Source organism: Anthonomus grandis, chromosome 19 (assembly GCF_022605725.1).
Source record: "Anthonomus grandis grandis chromosome 19, icAntGran1.3, whole genome shotgun sequence".
NCBI lineage: Eukaryota > Metazoa > Arthropoda > Insecta > Coleoptera > Curculionidae > Anthonomus > Anthonomus grandis.
In genome coordinates this window covers 11,330,226-11,343,962 of record NC_065564.1, presented here as the reverse complement: position 1 = coordinate 11,343,962, position 13,737 = coordinate 11,330,226, and the positions used below count along the sequence as shown (strand labels likewise).

General features: G+C 30.1%; 1 protein-coding gene across 5 annotated transcripts in view; it reads left to right on the top strand.

Annotated features, from left to right (window-relative positions):
• LOC126747250 (otoferlin) overlaps window positions 1-13,737 on the top strand; it is a 228,244-nt gene that overhangs the window by 54,805 nt on the left and 159,702 nt on the right. For all 5 annotated transcript variants that reach the window (XM_050455768.1, XM_050455771.1, XM_050455770.1 and 2 more), the window contains exons 13-15: window positions 8,282-8,422; window positions 11,822-11,938; window positions 11,987-12,118. In XM_050455768.1, the coding sequence (XP_050311725.1) occupies window positions 8,282-8,422; window positions 11,822-11,938; window positions 11,987-12,118 (390 nt within the window). The remainder of the gene's footprint in view (window positions 1-8,281; window positions 8,423-11,821; window positions 11,939-11,986; window positions 12,119-13,737) is intronic.

Below are 13,737 nucleotides of genomic sequence, written 5' to 3'. Positions count from 1 at the left end.
CGAAGGTATAGTTTTTTTTTAGATAATAAATAAATTTAATGCAGTACCATACCTTAAAAAAGGTATTAATGTGTTTAAAGGTTTCTCAAAAACGGTAGTCGAATGTAGTATAGATTGGCGATATTTTGAATTTTAAATTTAATATCTGGCTCACTACTGCACTAGTTAGGGTTAAGGGGAGTGGCCCTATTAAAAAATGTTTGTTAAAATAATATTTAGTCCAAAACGCACCATGAGCCAATCCACTACCTATTTACCGCATTATTTGTATCCATCTAGTATATTTTTATATCTGTATTATTATTGTATTGATTATTATACCTGTGACTGTGAATGGGTTCTTTTATGCCAAATTTAACCTTATAGCTCGTTAATTATATTTATTCGATTTAGTAATATGATACATATGTATATGCATTTTACGATATTAGACTGAGCATTGATATAAGTGAGCTTTGACATAGGTAATTTACGAAAAAGAAGAGAAGAATTCTATCGCCTGCTTTTATTATAATTTAAAATAATTTTGTCTCTTCGCGCCGGTTGTTATTTTTAAACATGAAGGTTTTATAAAACTCATAGCAAACATTTTAATCTGAAATATTTTCACTTTGAAAACTTTGTCAATATTTTCGCTTTATTTGCTTTTCACCATATATTAAAAAAAGTTGTCATAGAAATATATTTTGACGTAACGCTCTGAATGTTTTAAAAAAACACCAACAAATAATATAAAATTTTATTATTGTTAAGAGACGCTGTTATTGCTTTTTTAGTACCTACTTTATTAACTTATTCTTAATAATAAAATATTAACTGCTATTTTTTATCTATACCTATACATATAAGCCACCCCTTTGCTAAACTGTTGTCACTAACCTAATAGTATAATAGATATCTATTTAATTAATTAATACTAATTACTGCATTTGCTTTTAAACAGGTCAAACAAGTTAGACGCTGGATCCAACGTCAAGAGGCAGAAGGGCATGTAGAAACCAGACAACATCCTGGAAGGCAACCTGTATTGACCGAAAATATGAGAGAAGCTATTGTTACCCAAGTAAGAAATAACCCTTTCACAAATAGCCGGGTGGTCAAAGAAACCATGAACTTGGATGTTAGTATGCAAACAATTAGGAATACTCTTCGTTCAGCGGGAATAAATTGTAGACGACCAGCCAAAAAGGCCAAATTAACGGTCGACAACGCAGAGCGAAGGCCTAGGTTTGGTCAAGAAAATATTGACCGAGACTGGTCAAATGTGGTATTTACCGACGAAAAAACGTTTTCTTCGGACATAAGGTCCCATCAATTAGTGTGGAGACCTCCAAGTACCAGATATGATTCCCATTATGTCGAAGAAACTGAAAAAAGCGGGAGAATATCATTGTCATTATGGGGTTGGATGACCCAAAATGGACCCGGAATGCTGGTAACCACGCCACCCCGAATGAATTCCGCGGACTACGTGGACATTTTGGAAAATTCTTTTCTGCCTTCATACAGAATATTATATCCGGCTGGACCAATATCCTTTATGCACGATAATTGTCCAACTCATACCTCCCGTATGGCGAGAACATGGTTTGAGGAACATCCGGAATTTAATTTAATTCCATGGCCATCCAGAAGTCCCGACTTAAACCCCATCGAAAATTTGTGGGCTGAAATGGTGAATTCTTGGGATACTTTTAATCAAGGCCAAATTAGATCGAAGGAAACGTTACTAGCCCACGCTCAAAGAGTTTGGGAATCTTTCAGAGGGAGACCCGATTTTAGTAATTACGCGGGATCAATGCGGAAAAGGCTGCAACAATGCATTAACGCAAATGGTTTTTATACCAAATATTAATTAAGAAGCCTTACCAATACCAAATACACCCTGTGATATTAAATAATTATTATTTAAAAAAAAAGGTGTAAGTTTCGAAAAAAACACAATACATAGGCTATTTAAAAGTTTAAATAGAAAAGTATTTTTATTGTAGATTTAAATTGTAATTATACTTACTAAAGCTTGTTAGGAGTAGTGTTGAATGTTATTAATTGTTATTAAGATGTTATACTTAAAGAACTGTAATTTGTCATTAAATAGGAAATAAAATGTTCGCTTTGAAACTGACCTTTGATCCATTACTTAAGGTATACTTATAAATAAAATGTGAGGAAAAAGAAACAAAAATCTGAATTTTTTTTCCCATATTATGGTAGTACTTAGTACATGTACTTAGTTTTACTGCTCTGGACAGGGTATTCCAAAATAAGTAGTTTTGGTAGTATCTCAGCTCATATTACGTTATTAATGCTAGGAGGCGGTGCTAACCATAGCGCGCTATTTTTTATGAAACCCTTAATGCCTTAAACAGGTTTGAGTTCGTTTTTCATTTCCTAGACACAGGATGAAAGAGAAAAATCTCAACATATACAACATATACCTATAGTTTCTGCTGTAGCACTTAAAGTTTCTATTATTATAATGTTTCCTTTTTTTATGATTACCTATATTTTGGTTTACACTTACTGGTTGCTGCCAGAATTTAAAAAAAACTATTATTTTATCATAGAATTACATCTGTTTGTTTACTTATTTTCAAATACACACCATATATTTAAAAATAAAAAAAAACAAATAGGTATTTTTTTTAATTATATTATTTTATACAATAACGCACACTTTAAAAGTAAAAAATAATTTAAAATTTGAATTGGTATTTTTACTTAAGTTGCATTTTATTTTTCAAATGTTGGGTGAGTAATATAAAGTAATACTTTGATAAAAAAAAATTCAAAGAAAACATCGATTAGGATTTTTATGTAATGCATAAAAATGTAAAAACGATTTTTTTTTCTATTTATTTTGGCAACAAGCAGCATTTGACAACAAAAATATAGGTTGTGAAAGATCAAGCAAAAAAATAATAATTTGGAGTTAAGAAATATAGTGTCCCAATAAAAAAATAACTGAAGGTAATTTCTCAAAAGTGATGAACCAAACAGAATTTTGAAGAGCGCATTTAGCCAACGTATAAAACACTATAGCGCATTGTCCTAAAAACTTTATATAAGGAAGAAAAACAAACTGATCGATTTTTTTAATATCAGCTTGCATAGCCACAAAAATATTCGAAACGTCCCATTGCAAAAACCCCAATCTACTGAAAAATTAGTTCCGTCACCCCTGCCTATTTATACACGACTAAACTCGATCGATACTCTACACCCTACCGCCCGCCGTACGCTACCCCTTCCAGTCAAAAGCCATGTTGCCAAATTGTAAGGCAACGAAGTCCGAGAGCAGATGCGAGAGACATTTTCAAATTTGCCGACTGTACATAGTTATAATGCCTTTTTTCTGCCAAAACAACAAAAAAATATATAAAATAATAAAACCCTGTAATAAAACCAGGGACAAAATTCTAGTTTTATAGCCTATTAATAGATGAATATCTTCAAAAATTTTTTAGATTTAAGGATATAAATATTTTGGTATTTTACGCACACTTTCAAATTTTCAAATGTTTTATTAGTATGTGCACAAGTTTTTATTAGGTTTATTTCTATAAGATCCCCTATTCTACATTTATGATGATGGTAGCCATGATGTGATATTATGAAAGTATCGGTACTTACTTGTGAAAAGATCGGCTTGAATCGCCTTTTTATCATGATGCGGCACCAACGACACAAGTTTATGCCATCCTAGCAATTTAAAAAAATACTAAAATCTGGCCTTTTTTCCTTTTTATGCCAAAAATGAAAGAAAATACACGAATCTTGAATATAAACAAAAAGTCGTTTGACAGATGACACTACGCATATGGCTCAGGCGCTTAAGCTTGTTGTCGCTTAAAATTTTTTAGATGCAGTTTTAGGGATAAGAATGTTAATAATTTTGTTTTTTGTTGTACTTAAGGATGTACTTTTGTTGTAATTTATTTTTAAAATAGGTTAATTGTATTATTTATACTTTTTATTTTAAATTTTCCTATAAAATACAACACAAATAAGTTAAATTAACGTTATAATGGTTGTTAAAAAAAGCTAAAAATTTCCTCCGTTGGAAATTTGTGTCGACTTGAAAACTCGAGAATCGGCAAATATGTATGTAAACAAAACACCCCTCTTGCCCATGTGCACATGTTGGACTCAAACAAAGTTGTTGTTTACTAATTCTAGCCTTTCAATATTCTACGGGGCTGGCCAAGGGATTGTTCTATTTTGCCCCGTCCAATGTATTTTAACTTATTTCATTTTCTATTAGCGGTTGTATTTCAATCCCATATCTAAATATCTTCTTGAATTTAAATTTTCAATAAAGATATTTATCATATAATTTTTCAGCGATAAATTCCCCACCACACCTTTACGGATCGTCTTTTCCTGCTTTTTCGTGTAATGGGTATTTTTCCTATTTAAAATTAGTGTTGATGTATAAAAAATTGACTCTACAGTCTATATAATTTTATTAAAGACATTTTCATTATTTCATCACATTTTATTAATCTTGAATCACGCTTCTTGTGATGTTTAACTCCAAAGCGGCTTGCCTGGTGGATGTTTCGGGTATATCCTCGAAATGTAGAAGAATTTCTAGCTCGTTCTCTTTTGTAAGAACTCTTCGGGGTCTGTTCTTAGGTTTTGGGAGTAAACTACTTGCCTGAATTTTGCATAGATTTTGCGAAATGACTGCTTTTGCGGAATTTGCCGTAAAGGAAGTCTTTTATACTCTCTGAGCGCCAAAGCTGGACTTTTTGAATTTGTTAAAAAAGATTCAAGCATATCTACTTTTTCCTCCACTGTATAAAACTTTTTAAGATATATTTCAATTTAAATAATATTAATAACTACTACGTAAATTTATTTATATATCAAAGTATTATTCTGTAGCTATGGATATGACAACCGCGGATATTAACTATTGTTATTTCACAGCCTACTACGGTAAAATACTAAATTAGCAAAATTTAGTTGAAATTATATTATTGCAATAAAATTCTAAATATTTTATAAACAATTATATTTTGGTATAGGACATTAATTATCAGCATTACAAAACAATGTCTGCCGAGGACATAAATTTGCTAAAAAAAATACAAAACCTTAATTTGTGTATAAACTAGACAAAATTCGGATAGGTAGTTCTTAAAGTTACCTTTATTTCTCCCAAAGAATCTAAAAATATAAAAATATTCGGGGTGTTCCATTTAAAATTCTGGTGTTAAAGTCGGTGCAGCACTTTTTGAATACCGTGTATTGATGAAACTCAAATAATTTAAAAATTCGCTTAAAACGAAAACACTTCTGTAAGAATTTTTTTTGCACACCCTGAGAAAAGGAATAGGCCCCTAATAAAACGGCCACCCTGTATAAAAAATAAGTAATAATATCACTAACTATTAAGTATTTATTTTGTATTATTTTTTTAGACAAATGAAATAAAAAACGCTACTGAGTGTAAGAGTACTAAGTAACTAAAGTAACCAATAACGAGTGCTGGTATCGAAAGTAACTAACTTTACATCACTAATTTCGTATCGCTATCACGATACTTCTAGGTTTACAAAATAGCTGTTGGAATGTTTTTTTGCTATTTTAGGCATTCAACTAAATTGTTTACCAGAGACTTTACACTCAGATAAATTTTATTATAAGATTTTTAACAAAATGTGATTTTAGCAGAAACCTTGAGGCTTTCCCTCAAGGTTGAGTCACGAACCTAGTGACTATTCACTACGGTTTGGAAAAAGTAATGCCTTTTGCAAGCCAAGCCAACCAGTTGTAAGCTAGTATTAAAACTTGTGACTAAAAATTTTAGAAAAATATGGCCCTATGATGGAATGACCAAAGATGCTGTTATGAAATATAAATACTCAGTATTGCAAATATAAGGCTTAATGCTAATTGGATTCGTCGGCTGTTAAGATTATAAAACGATAATACACGTTCCACTTAACATGAAACCCAAAAAGCAAATTCACCAGAACTAAAAAAATAATAATTTAAATAAATTAATACAAATTTCAAGGTTTCTCTTCGGATATTTACCTGTTAGTTAGATGAACTTATGGTCTGGGCAGCGAAGCTATTGAAATAGCTTCTCTGTCCCTTCTCGCTTAGTCTGTACTAAAAGCCCAACTTTCTCTTTACCCCACTTCTACAGTGTGTACTGAGTTAGAAAGAGGTTTAAGCCAACCACTGGTTAGAAAGTGGAAAAGGGTTTGGCAGGAAAGGAAAGAATAAACAGGTATTAACTGGATGACGCGGGAATGAGGTTCGCAAAAAAAATTGCAATTCCATCTGCTCTGACTAGGCATCTCTCAACCTGCCATGCCGTTCAATAATGTTAATATAATAAGTTCATAGGCAATGAGTGCCATTGACATAAAATATGAATTAATAGAGATATTTAAATAGATAATCCGAATCATGGTTATCTTAAATTTTGCTAAATTTAAAAGCAAAAAAAAAGTTTTATTATTGAGCAAAATAAATGAATAATACTGAAAATTAGAAATATAAGTGGTGACGTCATAAGAATTACTGATCCTGTAAATCAAAGGTAATACATTATACAGTGCTTTTATTTCAAAATGAACGACCCTTATTAACTATTTGATATATAGAGAAACATTTAATTTCATATTTAACAAAGTTCGGTCAACGTTCTACCCAACGGTGTAAAACAAATGTGAGTTTATAGGCTTATATATAGTAAGAGTGTAAAAAGGTGTTTAAAAAATAAATAATTCTATCAGTTCATAGAATTTATTTTATTAGGTTCCCAAAATGTGCTCTGTTATTCGCGAGACAATAATAAAGTCTATTCTAAAACTCCTACAAAACATTGGTGTCTGTCTGCTAATATCTCTATATTTGCAAATAATTTGATCCTTATTATTTTCCATTTACCACTAATATTTTCAGGTGAGGTTTTATAAATTTTGCTTTTTAAATACCCTCAAAGAAAAATTTAGTAGTCTGCCGACCGTGCGGGCCACGATTGCACCACGTCTGCCAATCCACATCCCTGGAAACTGTTCATTAATCCACTTTAGAACTGTCAAAGCATAGTACAGGGGAACATCATCTTATTGGAAATAAAAATTAATTTCGTTTAGTATTCTAATACCACTTTCATCCACTTGATTTTTCAAAGATTGGACGATTGAAGGATAAGCTGTATTTTCGATATGGTCTAACTAACTTTGTCCCGTTAAATTTTCTTCCAAAAAAAATTGCCGATGATTTCGTCACTGTGGATTTTTATTACCCCAGAATCTACAGTTATGTCGGTTTTGTACCTATTACGTACTGCAAAAAATACAAGTAAAAGAATACGTCACATATTATACCGCAAACAATTTTGGGAACAATTCAAAATACCATTTGTTATTTTGGTGGGTCGTTTTAAAATGAAAGCACTGTATAAGAAAATAATACATTATATAAAAATAAATAACACAATACAGAGTAATACAGAGTTATCTTAACAATGTGAAAATGCTTAAAGGTAAGAAAACACCTTAAAATCTATGTCCGGATGGTTGCCAAGATGTTGCTAACTTAGCCGGTGGAATTTATCTACCTAAAAGATAAGGAGAATAAATTAAAAGATAGGAATGGTTCTATTGATTTATTTGCTCAGCAGTTTGTAAGTGAAGAAGAACATCTAAATTGTTAGATATTTTACATGTTACGGTAATGCCTCTCTGGAAGACGACGTTAATAAAAACACAAAATTAATTTTAAGAAAATGGTACAAATTAATTTGGCTATAATGGTTACTTGTCTGTTACACATACACATTTTGAAACTACAAGTGAATGTCCCATACAGACAGTTTAGTAAGATCCAGAATTTACATAAAATATCAAGCAAAATGAGTTTTCTTTTATAAAAACTAATGTAAATACATTTCACAATCTGATGTAAATTAGGCTTCTGAAAAAAATTATTAAGCATTCTAAATGTTTCACTGTTTACTGAAGACATCTGGTAAGCTTATACTCATTAATATTAAGAGCATCGATAGCTGCTTTCCCACTAAACGAAGTATCAAATAGCTCCATTTCATCAAAATTTCCTCCATCAACAGGTTCAAAAAATTTAATAAAATTAGAATTCAATGATCGTATATTTATATAAAAAAAATTCAAATAGTTATCTCTCAAAATCATAACTAAAATATCTATTCAACGTTTAAAATTTCTCTCTTTTTACTATCTATTATTGTTACCATATTCTTTAATATATATATTGTTGCCTTTTCTTGATTTAGACAGAAGAAAAAAACGTAATCATTTGCAAAATTGATGTTATGATGTGGGTTGGACTGGAAAAACAAAAAGATGAATGTTTTAAAAAAATTCCCAGTGGCTTTAAATATGAAGGAAGGCTGTTACTTGCTGAACAAAAATATGTAAGTAGTATTTTATTTTTTTTAATTAACCTTTTTATAAGATGTCTAGTTTTTTTGTTTAAATACACACGAGTGTGAAAATTACAAAATTGGATTGGAATAGATCGAAATTAATTTATATCAAATACATGTATATTAAATACAAAAAAAGTTAAAAAAAACAGACCTAAAACAAAATAAAACTGAAAAACTCAATTAAAATATTTAATTTAAAATATTTCCGACAAGGCTTTTGTTCTTGCCAGTGAAGGCTGAAAAACAAAATGTATTTTTTATTAAATTTGACTTGAACGGCTATAGAAAAGTTGATTAAACAGAAAATTAAATTTTCTACATTTCACGTTATGTATCTAAAGGTGTACGACCAACAGTTGTACAGGAGACAGCAGTACTTATTTTTGTATTTATATGTAGACGTAGAAATGTGTAGATTTATATATATATATGACTTTTGTAGTTATATGATCTGTTATTGAATTAATGTACAACATTCTTTTCGTTGTATTTCGCTCTTCAATTCCTATTATTCGGGCTATAAAAATCATTGAGAAAAGAGTACATAAAACTTTATTTATTATTACTTACCCGCTGATCTATAAGAACAGTTTGGTTTTAGTATAATTAGTGCTCGTCATTTAAACGTGTCGGCTCGACGGTATATGGTACCTATAATATGGTATCTTCTGTTATCACACCCTCGTTATTATTATTTGATACATTAAAAATCCTTCAGTTTTGGGAAAAAACTGTCCCAAAATCAATCAGTAGTTTGACGCTCGGGTGTCGGAATACTTCTGTCGAAATTATCTGTGTCTCCCTTTTAGAGGTTCTGCACTCTCTTTCTATCTTGTACTGAAATGGGTTTGAACCTATTGCTCTCGAAGTTTAAGTGGTGTTGGGTCGTATGATTTATACAAGATGTTTTTAAAGTTAAGTCGTTTATTTTAAGTACCTGTAGGCTCGTCAAAAAGAGTTAATATACCAAAAATCACTTATATAAAAGTTTACACATTTATATACACATATATAAAATATTAAAAATGTAAAAATATAAGAATGTTAAACAAATTTTTTGATTGAGCTTTGAGCCTTGGCAAATACGTTGTAAATTCTTTTAGTGTTTTGTTTTCTGCTCTTGCTATTAAAACATCAAAATTTGTGTTATTGTATGGTTGTCGTTACGAATCTTTCGTTCAATCACTTTTACTAGTCTTTTATTAGTGCGTATTTCATTTATAACTAGTAGAAATAATACTTAGCTTTGGAGAGTGCCAACAAAATGCAATGTGCAGCTGCAGCATACACATTGTATACGCAGAAGGTTCCTTTAAGAAATCATCCGGCCCCACATATGTTTGTAAGTTGAGTTATTAGACTTCATGACACAGGATATATAAAAGAACAACAAGGAGGCTACGCTGAAAGAGTAAGCTGAAATGCTATAAATTAAGGAAGATATTTTAGAAATAGTCGAAGACCATTTAAAAATTAGAGTGTTTAAGACGACAAGAACGATAATATTCGATCATTATCAATGGGTACAAGCCATATAATCTGAGGATCATTCTAGAAGAGTTTATTTTCGCCAGTGGCTTTTAGAACAGTTCTGCAGAAATAAAGATTTTACGGAATTAATAGATCTAATCTAATAGATTTTTATTAAATGTTTGGGCTGACGTAGTAAATAGCATGCTTATTAGAGCTTATTTTTCTACATCTAGACTGACTGGTGAAATTTATGTAGATTTTCTTTGACAAAAACTGCCACAATTATTAGATGTTGGTCCTCTAAATATGATACAGAATATGTGGTTCCTACATGATAAGGCTCCATCGAATTTTACGCGAAAAGTTCATGAACCTCTAAATAATGAGTCTCCGAATAGACGGGTTTTGCGATTTTTATCTGTGGAGCTATTTGAAGCAGTGGAGTATCATGATGAAGCAGTAAATACTCCGGCAAAACTTTAAGAGTATATTTTTATAAAAACAGAAACCATTTAACTTAATAAAGATTTTTTAAAAATAATTTTCTATAATGTGTAATTCGGCCTTCTTGACATAATATTTTAAATCTAGAATAAATGCTACTTAGATTTTATTACCTTACCATTGCTTACCGCTTTTAAAAACAAAGTCAGTAATACATTCAGTTATGTAGTCGCCTAACAATGTCAGAAACTTTTCTAACTGTGAACGATTTTAAGTTAAGTATATGTCTAGCATTTTAGTCGTTCATCTAGCTTTATATTATTAGCTTCTTTTTATCTTTCTTCTCATCTAGTGTTATTAGTTGAGCGCTCCAAAAATATTTAATATCTTTTTGGTATCAATATGTGTCAGTGTTTTAAGTTGACATAGGATCCTTACGCTTTCGATAGGATATAACTTTTTTTTTATGTATTTAAGTAATGCATGATCCTGTGTTTTGTTGCTTAAAGATATACTTGCTTAAATGATTATGAGCACTTTTAATTCTCATTTCAATCCTTGATTGAAATGAGATTAGAAATTAGATTGAAATGGTTTTAAAATAGCTAGTTCTCTTCTCGTAAAAGGAGATATTGTATTGTTTTTTGTGCTTTGTTCCAGAATCTACAATAACGACTGACAAGACATAGGTTACATGGATTATTCAATTTTTTTTTATGTCAGATTTACTGTATATATTTATTTTTATTATTATATAAATAGATTTGCTATTCTATTCTATATGAAGTTATATAAAAATAATTAATTATTAGGTTTTTTAAATAAACAGAAAATTTTTTGTTGCACAGTACTGTTTTAATGAACGTCTAAAAGTAAATTTTGTCATTGTTAATAGTATATTGTCCTTTTTATAATATTCGCTAAAACATATGCAACTATCTATGAAATGCATTTAATTATTTTTTGTACCATTTTTATAAAGGAACATGTTTAATTTAGATTAAGTGCAATTTTATTTATTTTTACCCTCATTTCTAACTGAATACCTATCAGTGGATCCAAAAATCATCATGCCACTTTACAAACCTTCCATTTTTTACTTTTTAAAGAGTAATATAGAGTGAATCTTCTGATTATAAGTTACTTTAACCAGTCATAAAATATTTTTGTAGTTTATACTTCTTTGCAATTTGTGGTTAACCTAATTGAAAGCTGACTCTTCAGGGCGCTCCTCCTATGTCAATAAAACCTAGAAGTTTAATATATAACCTATGATCTGTAGTACTAGTATATTTGTCGTGATGAAAACTATGTGTACAAACCTTCATAGATTAAGTAATTTACTGCAGCTTAATAACTTATAATATAAGTTAGGTCTAACATTATGCTTAAGTGTCCATGTTTCTTTATTTCATTAAATTTGCAGTCACAAAATTAAAACAATATAAAACCAAATATATTTTTTAGTTATTTGAAGGTCGAGCCTACATATTTGAAGGGGAAGTGGAACCAGGATTCGATGAGAGTGGATTGGTGGATTCCTTTATTCAGGTTGCGTTTGGAAAAGAACAAAAAGAAACTCAAGTTAATTAGCTTTTCTAGCCTATGCCTTTTTCTAAATAGTTATTCTAGGTGAAGAAACATGCTCTAGTTCCTGTGTGGAATCAAACATTGACTTTTTATAATATATATTTATATGGATCCAAGGAGCACATAAATCAAAATCCGCCGAGTTTATTAGTACAGATGTATGACGAGGACCCGGTAAGTATATTTTAACGATACGTATCTAGATTTAATTATACTAAAAATATTTATTAGGACTTTAAAAATATATGTATGAAAATCACTTAAACTTGGCTAGATGCAATTAAATTTTTCAAAAAAATCTAAAAAAGCAATGTGTTGAAATATTGAATAGGTTTTAAAATAACACTAATTCTCTAGTGAATAGGTTATAGAACTTACTTAAAAAGTCTATAAAATAAAACTACATTAATAATAAGAAAAAGGAATTATTAATATTAATAATATTAAAAGGAAATTAAATTGCTTTATGTATTGCGATTAAAGTGATTCCTTTTCTTGTTGTCGGAACTGTCTGATCACAACGAGGCGCGTTCCTGCGACATCAAATAAATTCTTGATTTTTAATTATTTATATTTTTTATAGAAGGCATTATTTATATTTATTATAGTTGAGATATCGAAGCAAAACTTCTTAGAGAAAAAAAAGCTTAGAGAATCTTCTCAAATATACCGCTGTGGTTCGATGTGTGTGACGAACCAAAATCGAGAACGCAGCATATGTCGGTTGTTAGCAACCTATTTATAGTTCGCGCTCGCTGTTAATTAATCGATTTAATGCCCGTATCTTCTAACATTCCCAAGGGATTTTAATATTTTTTTGTCTACAATGAATACCTAAATCCAATTATGGTGGTCCCAAACCTCTGAAAACTAAGTTTTTTTTGTGAAAATTAATTAAAGTGCTAAATGAACGAACAAGGCTTTAACTCTCAAATGATTTGGATAAAAAATTTTTATGTAATAAATAATAAATAGCTAAATCGATTTCAGATGGTTGCATGTCTCTACTTGGCGTACGTCAATGTCGCATTAAAGTTCTGCCCAGGCAACCAAATGACGTCTCAAAACCGTGACAAAAACGTCAACAAATAACTATAATGACGTTTTTACATGACCTTATAATGACTACAAAAATCACGTGAATAAGTTCCTCCAAAATAACGTGAGTTAGGTGAATGGGACGTCTATTACTGACCATTTAAAAACGTTTTTACTGACGACATTTTAGTGGCGCTTGTACTATTATTTCAATGTTGAGTTTCTAAAGAGCCGGAAAGGCTTTTTTAATTTAGGTACTGAAAATCAAAATGCAAAAAACCTCTAAACACTTTTTATTCTTTTTTTTAAGTATTCATACATCAACTTCTTGATAATAAAATGGTTCTTTCAATAGCAGTTTAAATAAGTAATACTTTCATGACTGTAGGTTTTGCCATTAAAGACCGGTGCGGTGACATGTTAAAAAGTAAGAAATCATAAAAACATTATTCTATAACAAAATTAAATACAAATTCTCGTTCCAACTATTATTTATACAAAAGGTACTAAAATCAATACTAAGCATAAATATTAAACATAATAAAATTTATAAACCAATATTAAAATAAGGTTATTACGATTGGGCCCTGCATTATAAAGAATCTAGAAAGACCATCCGGCAACTATCAATAACCAAACGGAAATGCTGTAAGAGTGTGGTGCTAATAAATTATAAGACATCACAATATAGGAAAGTTATAATTGATGAAAGATATAAATTAATAGTATCAGATTATTGATACCTACTTACCCGT